The following is a 21,233-nucleotide window of genomic DNA, read 5'->3' as shown; positions in this document are numbered from 1 at the left end:
CCGTGTCCCTAGAAAACCTGGGAACTTAAATAGGTAGGTGGTATTTAAAATTGTTTTTATGTGCTTCTGTCTATCTATGAAATGATTCAGCCTCTTTTCCCCCCTAGGGTAATACCCTTCAAGCTGAATGGCCCTCAGCAGATGAGTCCACCACCAGCAGTGTTTCACCACTCGATTTCAGCCCTGGTCCTCCCTCCGCCACCAGCAGGGAACTCTGGTCCGAAGGACCTTTGGGCGATTTAGCATCTACACCCAGATTAGCCTTCCCCTCGGAGGCAGGCCTCAGTTCCTCCCCAGAGGTTTTAGAGGCTAGCAGCTTGACTCTTCGTTCTGTCACCCCAGCAGTGCTTCGGACTGATTGGCCTGTGGCTTCTGAGGAAGGGGTTTCTGCATCCCACTTATTAGAAGATGGTAAGACCTTACACCCATTTTTCATATTTCTTCACTGTACTGTGCCAGATGCCAAGGGCTTTGAGGAGAGGAAGAGACGGGTTAATGGAAAGATGTGGTTGTGGCATTAGGAGGAAATGTCTCGGGAAGGTTGTGTGAGAGAGAGACCAGACTTGGTTGGTGGGAATGGAGGCAAATAATGGGAAGTGAAGTTGATGGGCTGCAGTGGCGATCAGTTAGAAGATATTTTGAAGGTTCTATTAAAAATATATAATTATTACTATAAAATAACTACTTTACTTACTTGAATATTGGAGTGGTAAAGAGCATCGAAGAGGATTATCCCACTAGCTTTTAATAGGATCAATTGTAGGGCCCAGGCATAGCGATTTTTAACTTGCACTAGGCTTCAGAAGGGAGAACCTGAACTAAGGCAGGTATAGTACAGATTGAAAAATGAAAATCAAGTAGGTGATTTAGAAGTTGTGAAGGAAAGGAAAAATCAGTGTGACCCAGGCATGGAGGATACATGTGAAAGAGGAAGATGAACAAAGATGTAAATAATGAGTTCAGGATTTCAAACATTAGGTGAATCTGAAGGATGATGGGCAATAAACAAAAAAGAAACAGAAATTCAAAGGCAAACAATATTTCCTAGGAAATTTTATCCCTAAGTTTTCACTAGATTCTGTGTCTATAGTCCATATGGCTACCAGCAGTTCTTTAGTTTCATAAAGTAAGAAAAAATCAACTGTTTAAAAATGAGTTATTTTAATAGTTGATATCTTGTTATTCTCAAGGAAATGGGGTATATTCATGAATGATTGTACCACACCACAAAAAAATAATCATGTCATCCTGTTGTTTCCTGGAAATCACAATGTAAAAGTCAGGAACTGTTCTTCCCAATCAAATGGGAAAAATGAGGAAGCTGGTTTTATTAGGACTGGGAATAACATTTAGTAACATTGTTGGCTAATTAATGGAAAATTTTATTTTTAGGATTAACCAAAGCTGAAGGGTCAGGAGATATTCTTTCTATTGACCCATTGTCTTCAAGTCCATCCACTCATCCTGTGCCAAAAGAAACAATACCGTCTATGGAAGACTCTGGGGTGTCTTTGACATCCTCGCCATATCTGGTCTCCTCTGTCACAATAGATCTTCCTACTCAGGAAGAAAATATATCTTTTGGCTTGGACTCTTTGGTTTCCAAAGTCAAAGGCCAATTAGAAGTGAGCACTTTGATGCCAGACACATCTGTGGAAAAGGAGTTCATATTTGAGAGTGGTGTAGGTTCAGGATCTGGGCAAAAGATGGATCTGATTACTTGGCCATGGAGTGACATTTCACTAGAGAAGAGCACTGAGCCACTGTCCAAGTCATGGCTGGAAGATGAGGATTCGCTTTTGCCAACTGAGGCTGTAGATGAGGAAATGGTTACAGATGACAAAACAGATTCCACAGACAGAAGTAGTGAGCACTCAGAATATGGGCAGTTTGATAGATCCACACACCTTGCAGAGGAGGAGCCCCCTGATGGACCCACTGTGCCCATTTCTGCAGAGACCACAACTCAGTCTCCATCTCTACTTCCCTCCAAGCGCACATCAGAGGTGCCCGGCATTGATTATTCCTCAGGTACTGAAGCACCTCCTCTACTGACATCTACAGCTATCGCTGCTTCTACTGGCGAACCATATCAAGTGGAACCTGTTCGAAGGGAGGATATGGAACGATCTACAGAGTCATCCCGTCGTGAACAGTTTGACAGCAAGATTTCAGTAGTGAAGCCAGATGGGCAGCCTTTGTGGGCCACATTGCCAGAGTCAGATGTAGTTTGGGCAAAAACTTCTTCCCCGGGGAAACTGTCCAGAGACACATCATCAGCAAGTGCACCAGAGAGTGGAGACAAGCTCTGGTTGAAAGCTTCCATGACACAGTCCCCCACATGGCTTCCAAGCACAAGCCCCACCCTGCTGGAGGATGAGGTAATTATGGGCGTACAGGATATTTCATTAGAACTGGACCGGATAGGCACGGATTACTATCAGCCTGAGCTAATCCCAGAGGAAAATGGCAAGGTTGGTAGTTATGTGGAAATGTCTGCAAATATTCAGTCTACAGAGATGGCTCTTGTGGCACAGCCCACAAAAAGAAGTGACTCAAATCAAACGCAGACCACAGGAGCTTTGCTGGTGTTCTTTAGCCTTCGAGTGACTAACATGATGTTTTCAGAAGATCTGTTTAATAAAAACTCTTTGGAGTATAAAGCCCTGGAGCAAAGATTCTTAGAATTGGTAAGCACACGAAGCAAAATATGGGTATTAGTTAGTGATCATGTAGGCGCCACCTATTTCCCCCTCAGCCATGAGATGTGAGCCAAGGAAAATGGGGTCTGCTGTAGATACTCACTTTGTAAAACTGACTGCAAATGGTGTCAGGGCCCAGGGTTGGTAAGAAAACAATAAGACAGGTGTATACAAGAAACAGAAAACACAAGTGTGGCATGAGGGACATGTGACAACTTAGGTACTGAAGACTGTATTCATGATTCTGGAACTGAAACATGTTGAAGATTTTTTTCACAGTTTATTGCGAGACCAGTGCTTTCTGGGTACCCATGATGCCTTCACTGTTGTGACCCTGTAGTGAAACAGAGAAAATAAACTCTCTGTTATCTAGAACTGTCTGTGAGCTCCATGGTGTTCCTAAATATCACTATTACAATTTCACAACTCTCAAGTGATTCACAACTGACCTTTTCTTCCTTTAAAATTTTTTTCAATTACAGTTTATATTTAATATTATTTTGTATTATTTTCAAGTATATAAAACAGTGGTTGAACAATACTATACTTTACAAAACATTTTCCCTGATATTTCCAGTACCCAACTGACACCATACAGAGTTATTACAATATTATTGATTATATTTCCTATGCTGTAATTTACATTCCCATAACCATTACCATTGCAACAGTATGAATGGACCTAGAGGGTATTATGCTAAGTGAAATAAGTCAGTCAGAGAAAGACAAATACGATCTCACTTATATGTGGAATCTAAACAACAATATAAATGAATAAACAAAACAGAAACAGACTCAGATACAGAGAACATACTGGTAGTTGTCAGAGGGGAGGGGGTTAGGGAAGTAGGTGAAAAGGTGAAGGGATTGGGAAGTACAAATGGGTAGTTACAACTGATAGCTTTGTTGATGAACAGTTTAAATAATGTAAATCGCATGTAGTTTGGAAGCAGGGAGGGGTGCATCCTTGTGTTTTTGGTTTTGTATGTGTTGAACAAAATGCAAAACCGTGTTAATAAACTGATCATTTTTCATGTATTGTAGCTGGTTCCCTATCTTCAGTCAAATCTCACAGGGTTCCAGAATTTAGAAATCTTGAACTTCAGAAATGGCAGTATTGTGGTGAACAGCAGAATGAAGTTCGCCGAGTCTGTCCCTCCTAATGTTAACAATGCTGTATATATGATTCTGGAAGACTTTTGCACCACTGCCTACCAAACCATGAACTTGGCTATTGATAAATATTCCCTTGATGTGGAATCAGGTAATGATATTGATTACCCTGCTTGTTTCTTAGTGGAATTAATTAATTATTCTTATGTATTTTTTTCTATCCTGAGTTAAATTGAATTTAACCCTTGTAGGTAAAAGAGTCCTGTGTCAGGCAAATTTTCTGCATCTTGATAATTAGCAAAGTATCTCTCCCAAGGACATCAATATCATTCTCTTTTCAAAAGGGTTGTCCACAGGCCCTGGCCAGTGTAGCTCAGTTGGTTGGAGCATTGTACAGTAACCGCAAAGTCGTGGGTTTGATTCCCATGAGGGCACAAACCTAGGTTGCAGGTCTGGCCCTGTTGGTTTGAGCACTCATGACCCCTGGTCATGGTGCACGGGGGAGCAACTGATCAATGCTTCTTTCTCACATTGCTGTTTCTGTCTCTCCTCTCTCTCTAAAAGTAGTGAAAAAAATGTCCTCAGGTGAGGGAAAAAAGCCCCCAAACAGTTGTCCATACATATCTTATTTACCTCCCACTCCCTTTTCTACCTACTCTACTGGCTCTCTCTTTTCCCTGTCCACTGGGTCTTGTTATACATCTCTGTGTAGCCAAGCCCAGTAGATTTGGACTCTCCTTCTACATTATTTTCCCAAGTTGTTTTATCCATTTCCACTATTGTGAGTCTAATGTAGGTGTAAATAACTCTCCACATTTTTATATGCAGATCAGACATGTCTTCTGAGCTCCATAATCAATTATTTAACTACTATGTACTTGCTGATCTCAACTTGGATGTATTCTGTGCATATCAAATTTAAGATATGTAATAGTGAGCTCTTATTTTCCATATCTTGCCACCTTCCAGCTCTATTTATTCCTCTCACCTTCATTATATTGATAAATGGAAGCTGTGTCCATTCAACTACTTAAGCCAGAAACCTGGGAAATCATTCTGATACCTCCAGTTACCATCATTCCCAACTCTCGGTCATTCATTGAACTCATACTGATTCTGGATTCTAAATATGTGTCAGATCTATATGCCTCTCCCTGTCTCTCCACTGCCACAACTCCAGGCCTAACTATCGTCACCTCTCAGTTGAACCAGGTTCCTCACTACCACTCTTGTTCCCTTGCCTCATCCATTCTCCAGACAGCAGCCAGGGTGCTCTTTCTAAAACATCAGTCGATTACTTCACTTTCCTGCCTGAAATGCTTCAATGACTGCCTGGTTCAACAGTCACAATGCCTGGTCCCTATCTTCTTCCCCAGTATCATTCAGTGAAACTAACTTCTTTGCTCACCAAGTCAAACTAGCTCATTTTTAGTTCTTCAGAGTCAAAAAAACTTTTCTTGCTTTAGAGCCTTTGCATATATTAGCTCCTTTGCCCAGAACTCTTTCCCCTCTTGGCTGACTTCTGCTCACACTTTTATCCCTCAGTTCAAATGTCTCTTCCTCAAGACTTCAAGTGACTCACCCATAATCTAGATTGGGTCTTTCCTATTATGTTTTTTTTTTTTTTTGGTGACACCATATTCTTTTCCTGCTATGAAATTTACTACTATAGTAATAATACTAATTTATGCACATAGTTGCTAATGGATAGTATCCCTAGTTTAGCAATCCACAAGGATAGAGACTATCTGTTTTATTAACATGTATAGAAGGTACTGAAAAATATTGTGAATAAATGAACCATTGTTTTTATTTGGAAAACTTGGATAGAGAGAACATTGTTGAATCCTCAGTCTCTGTTCTTTTTTTATCTTCTACACACCTGAGGACAGTGGTTTGGGGCAGGAGTAATGGGGAATGTGTGGGTTTGTATTTCTCCAGCGCCTTTACTCCTAAACTTGTTTGAAAGTTAGCTCTATTCTTTAACTGAGAAAAAAGCAAACATTCTTTTCTTTGAAATCTTTGAAGGACCATTATTTATTGAAAGTGAGGAAAATGATTTGACTGATCCCCCAATATCTAAATCTATTGCCATTTGAGTTCTCTAAGGCTGGTTCACATCCTTTGCCATGTGGGAGAGTGGAGATAGCAGTTAGTTATGATTTGCAAGGCCTGATTTCTTGTCTCTGCTCTGCCATTTCTCATTTGTGTGACCCTAGATGAGCTGTTTTATCTCTGAGCCTTAGTCTGTATATATTAAATGGGGGTGATGTTTTGGGTGAGTTACGTAAGTGTCTAATCACTATGTTATACACCTGAAACAAGTATAATACTCTATGATAACTCTAATTGAAAAAATTAAAAATGTTTAAAAAATGGGGATAATAATACCTGGCTTATGTATTTCATGGAGCTATTCAAAGGATTAAACAAATAACACATATTTGCATTTGACTAGCCATACAAATGCAAGCTGTTATAATTTATAAAACTTTTCTAAAGGTCAGTCCACTTTTTAAAAAAGGGCAGTACAATAAATAAGTGCATTTATGTAACTCACGTGTCAGCTGCAGGCTGAGTCTTCCAGGTTTATAGGGTCACCTTTATTTAAATATTCAAATGAACTGGCATTAGCCCCTCCCATGTGCAGTGTAAAATCTGCATCCATGTCCCTCCCATCTTCAATATCTCTAGGAATGAACAGGGGACTTAAATATCACTTAATCACCTCCAGCTCAAAGTTCCCTCTGCTGAGTTTCCAGTCTCACATTTGTCTTGATGCTTGTGGTTGTTCTTTATGAAAACCCAATACAGGTCATGGTCCCATTTTTTTAAAATTTATCTTTAGAGAGGAAGGGAAGGAGAGAAGGAGAGAAATGTCAATGTATGGTTGCCTCTCGTGAGTCCCCTGCTGGGAACTGGCCTGCAACCCAGTCATGCGCCCTGACTGGGAATCGAACCGTGATCGTGTGGTTCACAGGCCTGCACTCAATCCACTGAGCTACACCAGCCAGGGCCCATTTTTTTAAAAAAAGATTTTATTTATTTATTTTTAGAGGGGAAGGGATAGAAAGAGAGAGGGAGAGAAATATTGATGTGAGAGAGAGAAGCATCAATTGGTTGCCTCTCAATGGTGCCCTGACTGGGGACCAAACTTGCAACCCATGCATGTGTTCTGCAGGAATCAAACTGATGATCCTTTGCCTTGCAGGATGATGCTCCACCAGCTGAGCCACGCAGGTCAGGTTCACAGACTCATATTTGATTTTCCCAAAGCGCCTCTAACACAAAGTAGCTGGTTCTGTGAGATATTTGTTGATGACATGAGGGTGACAGAGGAGGTTTTCTCATACTACAACAGATGGCTTAAAATATTGTTAGGCCTAAGTATCCTACACTTCCTCAGCATCCCTTTCAAAGTCATTTCTTGTTGGCCAGCTTTTTGGACCAAGCCAGCTACCATGTTATTCTGGCTGCGCTGGCTGTCTCTCCACCCTCTTCATGTTTTCTCCACTCTCATTTTTTCTGGACCCATCAATTCCTCTCCTTGCCTGCCCATGGAAAACTAGACATAATTCATTCTACAATTTAATCCCTGTCACTTATCCCAAAATTAGCTCCAGGCCTACATTTGTTTCCCCATAAAGTCATTAAGGTACTCTTAAACAAAGAGGCATCTGTTCTGGGCATCCACCTTTAATCTCCACAGAGGACTGCAAAAAGACTTTAAAGCTATAGTCTCTTATTTACATGATTAAAATATTAGTCTCAGCATCTCTCCTTGGTCTGGAGCCGAAAGGAGCAACATCCATCTCTTTCCTCTTACAGATCCCGTTTTCCTTCCCCCAGGCATTCCTTTGTACCCATAGGAGGGTCACAATATCTTAGAATTCTTAAAGAGAATTTTCCTACTACCTGTGTATTTTTAGTTAAAGGCCTTCAGATTAAAGTATTGTTTTACCTCAAGATTGTCTGGAGGCAACATTGACTTGTCTCTTGCCTATCTTGTTTTCACGAACTCGAACTTCCATCAGCAAAGAGAGTCAGGCAATATCATCCCTCCCACTCTCTGTACCCACTGCTGTCCCTCAGGCTAGGCCAGGGTCGTGTTATTGTCTGAGTACAAAGTTGCACTGTGTGCACTTGAATAAGACGCGAGGACTCAGGAAATGCACAGTGGAATCGTGCTGTAGACACTGCCTGTCTGTCAGCGCGCCTGTGCGCTCTCCTTGTCACAGCAGCATGGTCCCCATGCTCCCCTGGGTTAGGCTACGGGGGCTGCCTTGACCAAGGACCACAGACTGGGTGGCTTACAAAAACAGACATTTTTTCTCTCATGCATGTGACAGCTAGAAATCTAAAATCAAGGTGTTTGTCCGGGCCCCTCTCCCAGTGAAGGGTCTAGAAAAGATTCCCAGATGAATCAGAAATTTTTTGTGGTAATGGTGTATTTCAGTAGTTCAGGAAAGGGGTTGCCCCGTGGTGCTCTCGAGCGGGGAGCCTTAGTGGAGGACCTTCATGTACCCCAGCTCCTGTGTGTTGCTTTTCCTTGCGTGATTTTCTGGTTTGTTTGGCATTTTAGGTGATCAAGCCAACCCTTGCAAGTTTCAGGCATGCAATGAGTTTTCTGAGTGTTTGGTCAGTCCCTGGAGTGGAGAAGCAGAGTGCAGGTGCTACCCTGGGTACCTGAGTGTGGGAGAGCGGCCCTGTCGGAGTCTCTGTGACCTGCGGCCTGACTTCTGCTTCAATGATGGGAAGTGTGACATAATGCCCGGACATGGGGCCATTTGCAGGTATGGTGTAATTAGGGATTTGGGGCTTCACAAGGTTGTGGGTACTTCCTCTGAAGGAAACAGGTCTACACCTACGATTTTAGGATAATCACAGCCATATGTATTACAGAAATTATGTCTAGGCCACAGATTGGTGCCATCTATCTAGTTCTCATGTGAAGACTGAGTTGGTTAAAAGGCCTGACTCACACCAAGTTGAAATGGTTATTTTATTTCATGGTCTATGGGAGCGGTAAGAAAAACGTTGCCTAGTGTCCTAGGGTTGTGGTTCTTAGAGGTGATGGTAAGGCAACTGGTGCCTAAATTAGGTTTCAGCATAAGATAACACTCTACAGTACACCTGAAAGTGAAACAGAGGAGTTTCATTCTATTTGGATTATGTTTTTTAATGGCTTGGGCTGCTCTTGGTCCTACAGAGTATTCAGAGATAAAGAAAAGCAAATATGTAAAGTCGTTGAAATTACAAGTATATTTTATTTCCTATATATATGTGAGATCCATTGTTTTAAGGTAGAACCCCACCCTCCAACCCCACCCAATGCAGCAGATAAATGAGTAGATACAGGGAGTCTGACCATACTTTCCTTCCCATCCCCCTTAAACAAAGCGGAGCAAATCAGCCTCCCAACCACCCATACCACAGTCACATGGTATAAAGGGAGAGAATGCTGAGAATAAACAAGAGGGCAACTTGTGAGTGTGAAAAAGGTCAAATGTTGGTATAATGCCAAAGACAGAGGACATGGAAATGATTCACACTCTCCTATGTGAAAAAGTGTAATGTTTAGCTAGGAAACCAAGGGGGAAAAGTAGTCTCTTGATATGCAGAGAAATCAATATTATTTTGAAAAACAGTGATTTCCTTGCTATTCTGGGATCTGATGGCGTTTTTGCACAAGTCCAGGCCCTGGGGTTTGGAGGCTGTCTCAGTATGGGGAAAGGACATGAGGAGTCTGGGGACCTGGGGGCCAGCCCCAGCTCTGTTGCTGACTAATGGTGTGACCTTACACCAGCCACTTTCCTCTGGGCCTGCTTTATGTTACCATAACTAAGGAAGCTGATTAGAATCCTTCCTTCAAGTCTAGCCAGTCTTTCATTCCATCATTTACTTGTAGTCATTGACCTGCTGACTCAGTGCCAGGAGTGATGCACAGACTTAAAACCCACGATCATTTACCTGATACCTCTTTACTGAAGCTTCAGGTGGTCAGCATTTATTTCTTTCCCTTCCCCAGTCCTGCTGAAGCTTCTGCTGTTGATTACTGCTCTCCGCAGAGTGAATCTGTGTTTAGGCTTGGTCACTTCTCTTTGCAGATGCCGGGTGGGTGAGAACTGGTGGTACCGAGGTGAGCGCTGTGAGGAGTTCGTGTCCGAGCCCTTGGTGATTGGCATCACCATCGCCTCCGTGGTTGGACTTCTCCTCGTCTCTTCTGCTGTCATCTTCTTCCTCGTCAGGACTCTTCAAACTCAGAATGCTAGGAGAGAAGGACAGAGGCCCTTCAGGTAAATAAAGAAAACTGCTCTCTGGTGGAGAAAAATGTTCCTTCTATTCATTCATTTAGTGCAATACTTACCATGTGCCAAATATTGGGTAGGGGTCTGGGGTGGAGGGGAGAAAGCTGTAGAGCTGAATGAAAACACGGTCCCTGCCTCTGAAGGATGAGTTGACAGCAGTATGAATAAGATGCTAAGGGACCGAGGTGAGGGATGAGTTAGTTTTGCCTGGGGGAGAGACTCTTAGAAGACGTGAGGATTGTTATAATATTTAGCTGGACAGAAGAGTGGATATTTACTGTGGGTGGGGTAGCACACTTTCTAGCTGGTGGAATGAGCACAAGCACAGTCAAGAAGGCATGGATGAACCTCAGGGTGCCCTGAGGCGCCCGGTTTCCTGTTGGGGAGGGGTGCAAGGGTGATGGAGATAAGGTGAGGCCCTCGTGTGAGGGCCAGATATGTTAGTTTGTTACCCTTTGACTTATTCAGTTTTAAATCTAGATAAGAATCTGACAAGAAATGAAATCTGGCTTTCTTTTAGTTAAGTGTAGCTACATCAATGAAGAAAATATAACCTGTTCTACTTGCGAGACTGGCGATCCAGGGACCTGTGGGGTTGTTACTCGAATGCGATCTCTGGTTGTACTTTGCTTTTGTGCTTTGTAGTCTGTAATTGCTTCTGGTTTAGGTCTAGGTTACCTTCCCTCACCCTGGGCTCGCCAAGGAGTCACCTCTCCTGGGTTCCTAGAGCACCCAGGACATACTTCCATCATTGTCCTTATCCTTTTTATTGACTCTGACTTTGCATTAGACTATAATCTCATTCTGGAGAGGGATTCCAATAAATTTCTTGTATCATTAGTATCTAGAACAGTCTTAGGCACATAATCAATGCTCAGTAAATATTTGTAGATATAAATTGAACTGAATTGAGTCCCAGCAGCCCCATATTTGTATTTCTCTCAGATTCTCTGTATGTTGCACATTGATTTTTGATTGGTCTACTCTGGCAATGACACTGCCATAGGCATTTTATGAGACACTCTATTGGCAGGCGTGGTTCTCCGTCAGCATTTATTGAGTGCCGGGCACTGTGGGGCAATAAAGATGAAAGAGACATGGAAGAATTCCACAGGGTCCTTGCCAGGTAGTTGAGGAGATAACAATGAGAACCTGAAAACATTTTTTTAGATTATCTGGGGGTTTTTCACAGTCCCCCTTTCCACATTTGTATCTGTTCATCTCTTTTTCTCCCCCAGCAGAATTCTTGCTACAGGTAAATAGTCTTCCAAGTAACTGAGCCTCTGAACAAGAACCTGAATCAATCATACTTCTCTCTTTGTGGCTCCAGCAGGCGGCCTGATAGCCTCCCGTCTGTTGAAGATGCTGTAAAGTACAACCCCGCCTACGAAAGCCACGTGGCGGGAATCGAGCAGTACGAGGGACCCTATGCTCCGCGTCCCCTGTACAGCTCTGCAGGAGGAGAGGTCTTCGGTGGCCTGAGCAGGGAAGAAATCAGACAACTGTATGAGAACAGTGGGCTTTCCAGGGAGGTAGGAAACTGGGCTTTTCTGTTGTTGCTCTGCTGCTGCTGGTGTGTGTTTGTGTGTGTGCCTGAGCTTCAAGAACAGATGACAAGTATTTCCTGCTTAGTTCTTACCCGTAGTATCTCCCAGGTGATGCTGGATGCAGAGGGTATATACATCTGAGCTGCACCTCATTCCCCACCCAGTGGTTTCTGTCTCCATTACTAGCAAATGCTCTCTCCCTCCTCACCCTGCTTCCTTAGAAATATGTCTGAGTTACTCTGTTTGTGTGGTATCCAAACCTTCCATTTCTCTGTAAAGGCTGTTCTTTCCTCTACTTCTCCGATATCCCAGAAAGCCACAATTCCTTATAAAAATTAGAACTCTTTTATTTATTTATATTTTTGTGGTGATAGTGTTTATTTATTTATGTATTTTAAATTGGGTTTATTGGGGTGATACTGGTTCACAAAACCACACAGGTTTCAAGTGTATGACTCAACAAAACATCATAACGTCCTCTGCACACTGCATCGTGGGCCCATTGACCCAAGCAAAGTCTCTTTCTGTCCCTGTTCCCCGCTTTGCCCACCTCCACCTCTGCTCCACCCCCTTTCCCTCTGGCTCTCACCGCACTGTTGTCTGGGTCTGCATGTTATGTATAATGTATATGTGTTTTGATAATGCCAGGCATGGCCTCTTTTTCTCTCCTGTTTTTTTAAAGGAAATTCAAGAAAGAATGAGAATTTTGGAACTGTATGCCAATGATCCTGAGTTTGCAGCTTTCGTGAGAGAACACCAAATGTAAGCGTTAGGAACAGTGTCCCTGTTCGGGCCCTTAACAGCCCTGGGAGCCGCGCGCGCCTCCAGTGGGAGCACCTACTTCTTGTTCATGTGACCTGGGCTCTGGTGGCAACCCAGGCTGGCTGAGTGCTTCACAGTTACACACTTCACACGGACTGCCTCACGTGTGTCCCTCACAAGGGCTCTATCAGTTGGATGGTTCTTATTTAAGTTTTGTAAGTGAGGAAAAGAAGCCTTGGAGAACTGAAGGGAATTACTGAAGATCACAGTGGTAGCAAATGGCAGAGAAAATTCAAAACGAAGACACTACGTGGTCTGGCCTAGAGCTTCCTGGGCTACGTCATGTTTCCCTGCTTGTTCCCATAGGTATCACCCATGATTTAATGCTCTAAAATATTTAATAGACAGTTTCTATGAAAAACACTGAAGTAGCCATAAATCCTGACATTTAACTATCTCTGTAGACACTTTTCACTATGCTTTGAATTACACAAGTTCCATTAAAGTGTGTATCTTGTCTCTATCAGGTTCACTTTATATTTCACGCTGTCTTTCCATTTGCTTTTCTCAGCCTGCGTTTTGGGCAAGTGTCTCTTGTTTTATTCCTTTTGTTCCCTAGGGTCTGTAACTAGACTTGTTACAAAAATAAACTATCTTATAAAGAGACTATTATGGGGATTAATACAGTGTCGTGGGTGGAATTATACTTTGGCTTTTATATTTGCTCCTAATGCTGCTCTCACAAGGGTGCTTCCTTATGGGTGAGTTTCACTCGGGCCAGGTGTCTTCACCTGGCTTGAAAAGAGAAAAACCAGGGCAATTCACTCAAGCTTGTGGAAGAAGTCGATAAAGGGTCAGGATAGCACCATGGCCCTGGACCGTCTGCCCCTTTGCTCCAAATTCCTTTTTCTCTGGTAGACAGTCTCTCCATGATTCCTCTCGGATAGGAAGGGACAAACTGCTACTTAAGGGAACTGAGGAAGTATTTTTCTAATTCCATGTGCATGGTAGAGACCCCTTCAAAAATCTCTGAACATCTGACTTGGCTCTTTGGGAGGTACTGCCAGCCCTGCTTACTGCTGGTCGAACAACAGTACCTGGAGTCTGCCTTTGAAACCAGGGCACGTACTTATCCCAGCATCTGAAGCCAGCAGAAGACCAGGGCTCTGTTCCCCGGGTATCTAATAAAAGACCATGATTGACTGTTTTGTCTCCCTACGACTTTTTATAAGCCCCTTGGAGACACCTGCTTGAATGTGCTGCCTGAATGAAAAATGCATCTCATCTAGGCCAACACATCTAAAGAAAGGGTTCAGGAGAACGTAATTAGAGGAAGACAGATGGATGCTGTTGCTTCAGTTTCTGCTGGTCAACTGTCTGGCAATAACATATACAACACAAAATTCATGGTAACAGAAGATTCAAAAAAAGATCAGTGAAACTAAAGGAAGTTCACGCATGCACTATAGACTTAAGAGGGATGTTCACTAAGGAAGGTGGCGTTGAAAAAGTGTTGGGCACACCCTTTTTATACGAAATGTTACAGGGACTTATCTAAGGAAAAGAAGAAGGTCAAAACTATGAATGGTAAAATGACAACAAACTCACAAGTGTCAACAACTGAACCTAAAAAACAAGAACAAAAACAAATACTAGAACAGGAACAGAATCACAGAAATGGAGATCACATGAGGGTTATCAGCAGGAGAGTGGGGGTGGGGGGGGAAATGGAGGAAAAAGGTACAGGGAATAAAAAGCATAATTGGTAGGTATAAAATAGACAGGAGGAGGTTAAGAATAATATAGGAAAAGGAGAAGGCAGAGAACATATGTATGACCCATGGACATGAACTAACGCAGGGAGTAATGCTGCAGGGGTGGGGGGTACAGGGAAGAGGGGAATAAAGGGGAGAAAAAAAAGGGACAACTGTAATAGCATAATCAATAAAATAAACTTAAAAAATGTTAGACACATAACCCACACAACATTTTCAGTTTCAGTTAATCTCAGCATTTTTATCTAACAGTAGCCCAAGAAAATGTTAATAGATGATTTAGGATCTAGTAAAAGTATTATATGGTCTTTGTGGAGAAGGATTTTGTTTTTAAACTTAGCAAAGTGCAGGATAACTTTGTGCAGAGAAACCAAATACAAAGTACTGGTGATTTTAGGAATACAAGTTGGCGATGTGTTACAGCAAAAGTACATTTCAATGTACATTCTTGCTTTTTTCAATTAATTGTGCTTTTTTTTTCATGACAGGGATGAGCTTTAATCACGACTCATATTTTGGAACTGACTAGAAGCCTGGAGAAGATAGAGATCACTCGTTACTGTATCATATAATTAACCTGGATTTTGAACTCTGTTGGAAGATGAATATTTTACTACAAAACATGACGTTTTGGCACAAAGCTTTTTTTCCAGTTTAGAATTTTCAGAATGTAGTAGGAGATGTGACAATTTTTATACCTACAAAAAATTTTATACCTAAACTGTATTTAAAGAAATTCAACACTGTGTGTGTTCTGGAAAGCATTCTGGAAGAAATCAGCTGGGCCTGGGGGCACCTTGGGGAGGCACTGCTGTCTGCCTCGGGATGTCCCAGGGGGCCTGCTGACGACTGCGCCTCAGGAGGCCCAGGAGGAAGAGGAGGTGAGGCCGTTACAGGAGAGGGCGGGTTTGCTGGGCAAACATTCTGCAGCATGCCTGGTATTGTCAGGTGGAGTGAGAAGCCTTTGATGCAGTTTTAATATAGTTTATACTCAGATTCATCTAATTAAAATGTTAAGTTTTGGGGAGAGATTAAATGGCTAAAGAAAAAGTAAACTTTGTGCTGCTCTGTAGAGTTAGTTTTGTACTTCATGCTTCTACCAGAGTTTTGAACTTCCTGAGCATGTTAATCAAGATCACATTATTGTTGTGTTCACTATGTCAGAATCCTTTTTTTTCCCAGCTGTCCAGAACAATACATACATATGAAGTCTGAAGCTTTCCTTAGACTAAAGATGAACTTAATTGTGGACAGGGAGGGAGTCAAGGTTGGGTGAAGGCCACAGTGCTGAGAGTATATGGTTTGCCAATTGACAGGTGGGCTGAGTGAGGACTTACGGTTCCTTGGCCCTGCTTACGGCATCTAAAGATGCTCCAGCCAAACCCTGGATCCTCTCCAGTTTCTGGTATTTTCATTTGGGAAATAGCACTTAACTACTCCATGTGGTACAGGTTAGCTCCTTTGGATTACGTCTCTTTTGTGTAATAACTCAAGTCTAAATTAATTCCCGAGTAATATCTTTTTATTTTATAGGTGGAAAAAGGTCCCCATCTTATATAAATTTTAACTGAATTAGTAGCTACCCACTTTCTCTCCAGTGATGTTTTTGAATGGGTAGCTTTGGAAGGGGAAAGGAAAGGGCCAAATAATCATCACTATTAATATTAAATTGCATGTGAAAATAAGTTGTTATTGATAGAGATATTTTATATTACAATGTCTTTATGTCTGCCCAAAGCAATCTGGAACATTTTGATTTTTTTCTGACCAGGGATAGACTGACCATTAACATAAAATATTGATTAGCTTATTTTTTTTCTTAACTTGATGACTGCCAATTTCACTCATTATGACACCAGAAACTAAATGTCTGAATTCAGTACATGCCACAGGACAGCTAGCTAGTAAAGCCTTGAAGATATCCAGGTATTTTGCAAAGTATATGTGGTAACTAATGGGGTGTGCGTGTGTGTGTGTGTGTGTGTGTGTGTGTGTGTGTGTGTGTGTGTGTGTGGTGTGAAGGCAGTTCCCTTAGGTCAGTATTGCTTTCATTCCCTCCTCACATAATGCATTCTCTAGGACTTCAGCATAGGTGCAAGCCACTGCTGGGACGTTTTTCGCTGGGCCCATTTGAAAGGTAGTTGATAAATGCTTGATTTTATTTGTAAAACTTCTAAAGAGCTCTGTTTAGCTTTAAAATTTTCCCTAAACTTGTTTGTGTTTGATTTCAAAAATTGTGTTACACAAATGAACTGTCGAATGCCACCTTTTGCATGTCCACTTGCTGGCAGAGTTCCAGGTGGGACGTGAGGGGCAACTAGAGCAGGGTCGCCCGGGAGACACTTAGGAGGTGCAGACACTAAGCTGCGGGAGGATCACTGTTCCCCAGGGCCAGCAGTGAAGGGGGCTTTGAGACTCTGGTAGTCTCTGTCTCTGATTTTCTTTTATGTGACCTTTCCATGCGAGAGCAAGTTTCTTAGCTCTATGTGAATGTCTGCTCCACGCTGATTAAGTGGAAAGTAAAGGAAGGCCTGAACTCTCAGGGAGAGACCCGGAGGCCTCCATCCAGGAATAAAGACGGTCGCCCCACGCTTACAGCTGACCTGCGTGTGGGGCAGGTCAGAGAGTGCAGTTTCCACGCTGAAGGTCCACTGAGGTTCACACTGCCCAGAGAGAACTTTTGAAAAACTGAAGTATGGTTGGTTACCATATTATACTAGTTATGTTCATTTCAGGAGGACAATATGGTGATTTGTCACTTTATACCTTACATCGTGGTCCTCCCACTAACTCCAGGATCAGCTCTCACCGTGCAACTGCATGGCAATGTTATCTGCTGTCTTCCCCTTTGGCAGACACTGTGCTAACTGAAGTCAGAGAAAGACAGGTACCATATGCCCTCACTTCTATGTGGAGTCTGAAAAACAAGCAAACAAAATTTAACAACCCAGGTTCACAGAAACAGAAAGAGCTTCTTTTAAAAAGAGCATTCTCCAAGGTAATTTAATGGCATGTAGTCATTTGAAAGTATTAGGCTCAATTCTCCTTTCAGGCCGTGTGATCGAGGAATGAAATGTTCTGATTATTAGAATATTCTCATTAACCTAGCAATATAGTATTCAACAAGATCGTCACCTTATTTGAAAACAATAAAATGCAGTTAGCACTAAAAATGCATAGTAAATAACTCAGAAAAAATTTTTTTGATTCATAAAGGGCTTTGGAGTGTTGTAGATACAGATAGCCTTTATAGTTGACCATACTATATTTTCACGGGTTCTGGAGAAAGGGGAATTTATTTGAGAAATAGGATTTCATTTTTATCACAGCAGCGTTTGAAGAGTATTTGTTCACACTTATGTGCCCTAAAGTTCCATTTGCTTTACATAATAAAACAAGTGCAGGCTGTGCCTGATTTTCTTCCCTCCCTTCTTTCTTCTGCACCCGGTCACCCTGGGTCGGTGACTCCCCGCCTCCCTCCCCTTTTTTACTACATAGTGCATTGTGCTGTAGAGAAACAACCCTGACTTAATAGGACTTTAGGAAAAAAGGTGAAAACTGTACAAGAATTTTTTGTTGGCTCTAAAACTATGTTTGTTGAGTCGAATATGATATCTGATCTAATTATTCATTTGCATTCTAGCTTTATAAGTTTGCCTCCTGTTTCATGGTTTTTAGGCAGATGGTATCTTTGTGTCATTTCCATGTGTTCTGTCATGGATACCAGCCTGTAAATTGAATTTTTGTTTTGAAATGGGAAGTGAAGTCAGCATATTTATACCATGAAGAAATAGCTGATTTAGGAGAATAACCCATCTTTATTAAATTGAGATGTTTTAGCCAAGAAAATTATAGGTCAAATTTTTTCCCCTAAAATGTTTCTAACAATTCCCAGTAGGAATGGGTAGGGCCAGCCTTCCTCGTTTATAGCCCAGCTGCAAGAAGCTCATTCTACTCCCAAATGAACAATAAATTCAGAAAAAAAGATGTGAAGGTCACAAACCTCAAATCAATCAGTTGCATTGTATTCTACAGTAAGTCCTGGCTAGGGGTGGGCAGGTGGGAGGGTACCAAAAAGTGATTGATGGTGTAGAGAATCTGCCTGGAAATTTTTTTTGGCACATGGATTTTGTAAAACCTTACAATACTCCTATGGGTTAAATGGCTCCTCTCACTTGCACAATTTACAACTACAGACTAGATTAAATAATTTCTTCTCCTGGCTTCCCCCCCTCCACACTTATATGTAATTATTCCTTTAGAGATTAAGGGCATCATAAGAAAACAGTAACCATGGTATCAAAGACTTAAGGTATACTTATTTATGTATCAGGACTGTGATGTTTCTGGAGTGATTGTGTTCAATATGGAGTAGAGGTAATGAAAGGTTGTTCTTTTTTCATCTTGTCTAAAATGACATTTTACCTAAACTGGGTCAGACAAGTTCATGCTACTGTATTGTTTTTTTTTTAATGCTCTAGTGTGAATTCTAGCTAATTAGCAATGAAAAAGTCTTTGTGTATATAAAAGGGGCTTTCCTTCTCATGTATGTATGCCATTTTCATTATTAATAAACTTCTCTTTCAAGAATCTTGCATTCATTTTTTTTCAATTGTAGATTGTAGCAACAGTTGAGTTGTAATTACCATTCAAAGATACAATGTGAGCATGGTGCAAAAATGAAGATCGGTCTTTGATTATTTTAATTTTTAAAATTTATTTATTTGATTTTCAACAAATTTAAAAATTTAACTTACAATTGAAATACAATATTTTATTCATTTCAGGTGTACAACACAGTGATTAGGCATTTACCTAACTTTCAAAGTGATCACCCCATTAAGTCCAGTACCCATCCCCCACCACATATAGTTATTAAAATATTACTGACTGTGTTTCATATACTGTACTTAACATTCCCACGATTGTTTTTATACCTGATGATTCTCCTTAATCCCTTCACCTTTCCCCCCACGCCCCAGCGCCCTTCCCATCTGTCTTTGATTAGCGTTTGGGAAGTGAGGAGGTAGGGGAACTAGAGACGAATCTGGAGCTCAGATGCTGCCCCTGTTGCTATTTAATGATGCTGAGTCATTATTTCGCCTCTCTTGAACTTTACTCTTTTAACGGTTAGAAACTTTTTGTTTTCATTTTCATCCCTTAAGGAAGGGATGGAAAGAAAACTGGTGGAATCAATTAAAGAAAGATTAGGGGGTGGTTAGCAACAGCTGTGTTGTAATGAGAACAGGAACCGTGAGCTGACTAGAGGACAGAGGAGACCCACGTGCTGACAGCAACCAAAAGCCGTCTTGCGTGGAAAGGGCAGGAGGCAACTCAGCTACCACTTACCTGAGCATCAACGTGAGAAACCTCAATTTTCATTTTTTCCCCTTCCTGCACGTGTACGATGTCTTGTTGGCAACAGAGCATGGGGCATTCCTGAATCAGTAAAGAGGAGGGTGGTCTTGATTCGACTCCAAAGACTGTATTATAAAAATGCAAAGTGGGAGAAATGTGTCTACTAAATACCTGTTGATTAACTAGTGACCAAGTTTTAAGGGAAAGTGAGTAATAACACTGTTTTTAGTAAACTGAGTCAGGACAAGCCTGGGCACTTTAGCCGAGGCCTCCCCATGCTGGTCCACCTCTAGGTGCTTCCAAACGTGTGTCCCATCGGAGCCGCTCCTTGACGGGCGGTGCCCCTAAAACTAACCCTTAAATTATCTTCTCACCAACACACACACATATTTTGTGTCCCACGTTTTAAAGAACAAATGAATCTATCCTAATATAATAATAGTTGTTGAGAAATTGTGCTTTTGTAACACCAACATAGTGTGTGGGCTTTCTGGATATAATTTCTTTTTGCAAATGAATTAACTCTCATGGTTAATATTGCACATATCATGGCAAGTTTGGGGAAGAATGTGTATATTTTTGGCAGGTGGGACTTTGAAGGAGCCTCAAAAAATGCACAAAAACTTTTTAATGCCTATTTCTGTACCATGTACATGCTTTCATTCCATTATTCACCATGAGTGTGTTGTAATTCTTAAAAATATTTTATTTCTTTTTTTATTTTTATAGAGGGGGAAGGGAAGGAGAAAGAGAGGGAGAGAAACATCGATGTGTGATTGCCTCTCACCTGGCCCAGACTGGGGACCTGGCCCGCAACCCAGGCATGTGCCCTGACTGGGAATCGAACTATGACCCTTTGGTTTACAGCTTGTGCTCAATCCACTGAGCTATGACACCAGCCAGGGCGGGTGTGTTGTAATTTTTTACTTATGCCACTGGCTTTCCACTAAACTGAGTACTTTGATGTTGGGGCCATGTCTGGCTTATCTTTATTCATGAAACCAAAGAATGCTTGACACAGAGTTTGTTTACAATTATTATTAATTCAATTGGCTTGAGATAATGGGTAATATGTCAATATCTATTTTCTGACTAGCAAGCAAACAATTATTTTGTATTCCAGGAACAAATCAGGTGGACCTATGAGTGGTTTACAAGCTATTTCAAAAGAAGTGTTTACAGAGATTTAAAAATGGTCCTGTGTTTCAGGAGAACAGATACATACATTTCTATCTATCTTATTCTCATTGAGTAATTTATGAATTATAAAGTAGTAAGCATGTTACAAAAACCTGTCAGGAAGTATGGACTGCTGCGACCAGATGTAGTAGTAGCCTATCTGAGTTTCTTAGGCACTGACTCAGGGAGGAGGTTAGGATGAAGACGAATAGTGGAGAATGGGGCTAGGATGGTAGAGACAAGCTTCAGGTGCTGTAGGGGAGGGGCAAGTGGATTTGTGGACAGGCGACTGGTGGGTTTGTGGGAACAAAAATTTGACTTTACTTTCTATTGATAGAGTTGGGAGTATGATGCAATAGCATTGTTTAGTCTTAAAAAACAGTTTTTTTAAAATGATTTTATTCTTTGTGAATTCTTTATTATATAGGGCAGAATAAAATAAAGGCACCAAGTTCTTCCCTTTCTTAAAAAACATACTACCATAAAGAA

General features: G+C 41.5%; 1 protein-coding gene across 5 annotated transcripts in view; it reads left to right on the top strand.

Annotated features, from left to right (window-relative positions):
* The window catches only part of IMPG2 (interphotoreceptor matrix proteoglycan 2), an 83,060-nt gene extending 66,626 nt beyond the window's left edge, over positions 1-16,434 (top strand). For 4 of the 5 annotated variants that reach the window (XM_037058962.1, XM_037058964.1, XM_037058961.1 and 1 more), the window contains 8 exons: positions 108-411; positions 1,393-2,690; positions 3,747-3,966; positions 8,398-8,608; positions 9,923-10,111; positions 11,454-11,655; positions 12,353-12,432; positions 14,696-16,434. In XM_037058962.1, the coding sequence (XP_036914857.1) occupies positions 108-411; positions 1,393-2,690; positions 3,747-3,966; positions 8,398-8,608; positions 9,923-10,111; positions 11,454-11,655; positions 12,353-12,432; positions 14,696-14,708 (2,517 nt within the window). In that variant the 3' untranslated portion in view covers positions 14,709-16,434. The remainder of the gene's footprint in view (positions 1-107; positions 412-1,392; positions 2,691-3,746; positions 3,967-8,397; positions 8,609-9,922; positions 10,112-11,453; positions 11,656-12,352; positions 12,433-14,695) is intronic. The other variant, XM_037058963.1, reaches the window with a different exon arrangement.
* Positions 16,435-21,233: the final 4,799 nt, after the last annotated feature.

This window comes from Sturnira hondurensis, unplaced genomic scaffold (assembly GCF_014824575.4).
Source record: "Sturnira hondurensis isolate 20B ecotype Veracruz unplaced genomic scaffold, ASM1482457v3 Scaffold0010428, whole genome shotgun sequence".
Lineage (NCBI taxonomy): Eukaryota > Metazoa > Chordata > Mammalia > Chiroptera > Phyllostomidae > Sturnira > Sturnira hondurensis.
Note: the sequence above shows the minus strand (reverse complement) of the source record. Positions and strands in the feature narration are given on the sequence as shown.